Genomic DNA, 2,344 nt, shown 5'->3' on the forward strand with positions numbered 1-2,344 from the left:
GGCTCCTGCTGCTCATGAGAAGACAGGCACAATTCTCATGAGAACCCCAAAACCTTGAATGAATCCTGTGTAATCTAACAGAAGGAATCCCTCTAGGGTACACAAGTGAGGTACAGAAGTGAAGCCAGATCCTAATGGCTTCTTCCAGAAAGAAGTCCCCCTCCTAGGGGACTGTGGTGCTTTATTGTTGAAAGAAAAATCTATTTGTGTCCTACCTCTTATATCATGCCACCCTTTTGTGCTCTGATTTCCTGGTTTAGAATCACTCTCCTTGTTGGCTGAGATTCTGTTTTTAGCAGCCTTGAGCTTGATTGTATTTATCAGCCCAAGCTATGTCCCACCCAGCATGTTCTCTACCAATAACACTTACCCAAGGAACAGAGAGCAAAAGTATGGACACACGTCCTACCCCCAGCGTGTGACAGTCATGGACAATGTTCTCTCTGGTGCCCCCGCAGGGTTTGACCAGCTGCCCTGGACTTGGCCGACAGCCCTGTTCTCCATCCCAGCCACCCACCATTCTGGCTGCCTAGGAAGATGTTTCCTTTCAAGGTGAGCAAGTGGATGGGACTGGCCTGCCTCCGGTCGCTGGTAGTCTCCTCGCCCAACATTCGCCAAAAGAAACTCATCCACAAGCTCCAAGAGGAAAAGGCATTTCGGGAAGAGATGAGAATTTTCCGTGAGAAAATAGAAGACTTCAGGGAAGAGATGTGGAATTTCCGGGGCAAGATCCGTGCTTTCCGGGGCCAGATCTTAGGTTTTTGGGAGGAGGAGAGACCTTTCTGGGAAGAGGAGAAAACGTTCTGGAAAGAGGAGAAAACCTTCTGGGAAATGGAGAAATTTTTCCGGGAAGAAGAGAAAACCTTTTGGAAGAAATACCGTACCTTCTGGAAGGAAGATAAGACCTTCTGGAAAGAGGACAACGCCTTATGGGAGAGAGACCGGAACCTTCTTCAGGAGGACAAAGCCCTGTGGGAGGAAGAAAAGGCCCTGTGGGTGGAGGAAAGAGCCCTCCTGGAGGAGGAGAAGGCCCTGTGGGAAGATAAGAAGTCCCTCTGGGAGGAGGAGAATGCTCTCTGGGAGGAAGAGAAAGCTTTCTGGGTGGAAGGCGGCGGCCATATTCCCAGGGAGCTGGTGCCTGCCGACGGGCCCTACAACGCCAATGGAGGGCCGCAATCCCCAGCCTTCCCCAGAGGCCGCGCCTAGTGAGCCCAGGAAACGCAGGGCCACGGGATCCGGATTCCCCTGGATTGGGGTTGGAGTCCGGGGTCATCCCATGTGCTAGAGAAAATAAGTGCTTATTTGTCTCCTTGCTTTGAAAGATCTAATAAAATCCTGAGGAGAGGTTTGAAAAACCAGGTCTTTGAGGAAGGCCGGCTGCCCTTTTTCCATATTCTGTGATTTTTCCAAGGTCACAGTCCCAAGTGTACAGTCTGTATTGCTGGCCCACAGGGCTTGGTCCCAGGCAGTTCACAATGTCCCCAGCCTGGGTTTCTGCCTACAGCTGCTATCCCTCTCTTCAAGAGTAGGAACACGGAAGGAGAGGCTCAGGCAATGCCCGCTAGCGACACCAGGAACAGAGAGGGACTGAGATATCCCGCACTGTCACGTTGAGAGGCAATCACTGCTTCTTTGCTCTGGTGAGGCTTGGAGGGCTGGTGTGGGTGACCACTTTCTAGAAAAGGCCGTAGTGCTATTAATGATTCATTTGTGCCTTTTTCTCACCAGGCAGGGTTTTTTTTAACATGCAGGCAGAATCCCTTAAAACCTGGCTGGCAGTTCTGAGTTCCCACCAAACTTCTTAACTGCCTATTCTCTGTCTGCATGAGAAAGAGCCTTTGACCTTGGTCTGAGGCTCAAGAACACTGCTCAAAAGCACTGTCCTCCTCTGATGGTGGAGTCAAAGTGGACCCCACAGGGGGCTCTGGGAGAAAGAGGGCTCTGTGGGCTGAAGGAAGGTGCATGCCTCACTGTACAGATAAGGAACAGAGAAGCGAAGTGATTGCATGTGGTCAGGCAAGTCGCAAATGGAAGGTCCGGAACCAGAAGCCACATTGTCTGCCTCTGGGATTCATTCTTTTTAATAAAGGCCTGGTTCCATGTGACCTTAGGGTCAGCTGATAATGGTTGCAGCACTGCATGAGTCTTGCATGCTTTAGGATGGCACTCTGATTTGGGGTGGTGGTGGAGAGATGGACAGTACAAGGGACTTTACAATGTCCCCTAGATATGCAGAACATTTTTGGTGCCAAGAGAGCAGACCAATACCCAGGATTAGCTTGGCCTCTGTGACTTCAATCATTCTGGGAAATTCTGGGTCCCAAGAAAGCCTCTGTTCTCAGAA

The 2,344-nt window shown here is 50.6% G+C and overlaps 1 protein-coding gene across 1 annotated transcript; it reads left to right on the top strand.

The window, feature by feature from the left end:
• Nucleotides 1–537: 537 nt before the first annotated feature.
• Nucleotides 538–1,206, top strand: Ccdc70 (coiled-coil domain containing 70). The gene has a single exon (XM_076872728.1). It carries the CDS (start codon nucleotides 538–540, stop codon nucleotides 1,204–1,206), a length of 669 nt encoding a protein of 222 aa, XP_076728843.1.
• The last annotated feature ends 1,138 nt before the right edge of the window (nucleotides 1,207–2,344 follow it).

The sequence above is a fragment of the Callospermophilus lateralis genome, chromosome 12 (assembly GCF_048772815.1).
Source record: "Callospermophilus lateralis isolate mCalLat2 chromosome 12, mCalLat2.hap1, whole genome shotgun sequence".
Taxonomy (NCBI): domain Eukaryota; kingdom Metazoa; phylum Chordata; class Mammalia; order Rodentia; family Sciuridae; genus Callospermophilus; species Callospermophilus lateralis.

Coding starts and splice junctions, on each gene's coding strand:
- Ccdc70 (XM_076872728.1), top strand. CDS start 538: ATGTTTCCTTTCAAGGTGAGCAAGTGGATGGGACTGGCCTGCCTCCGG.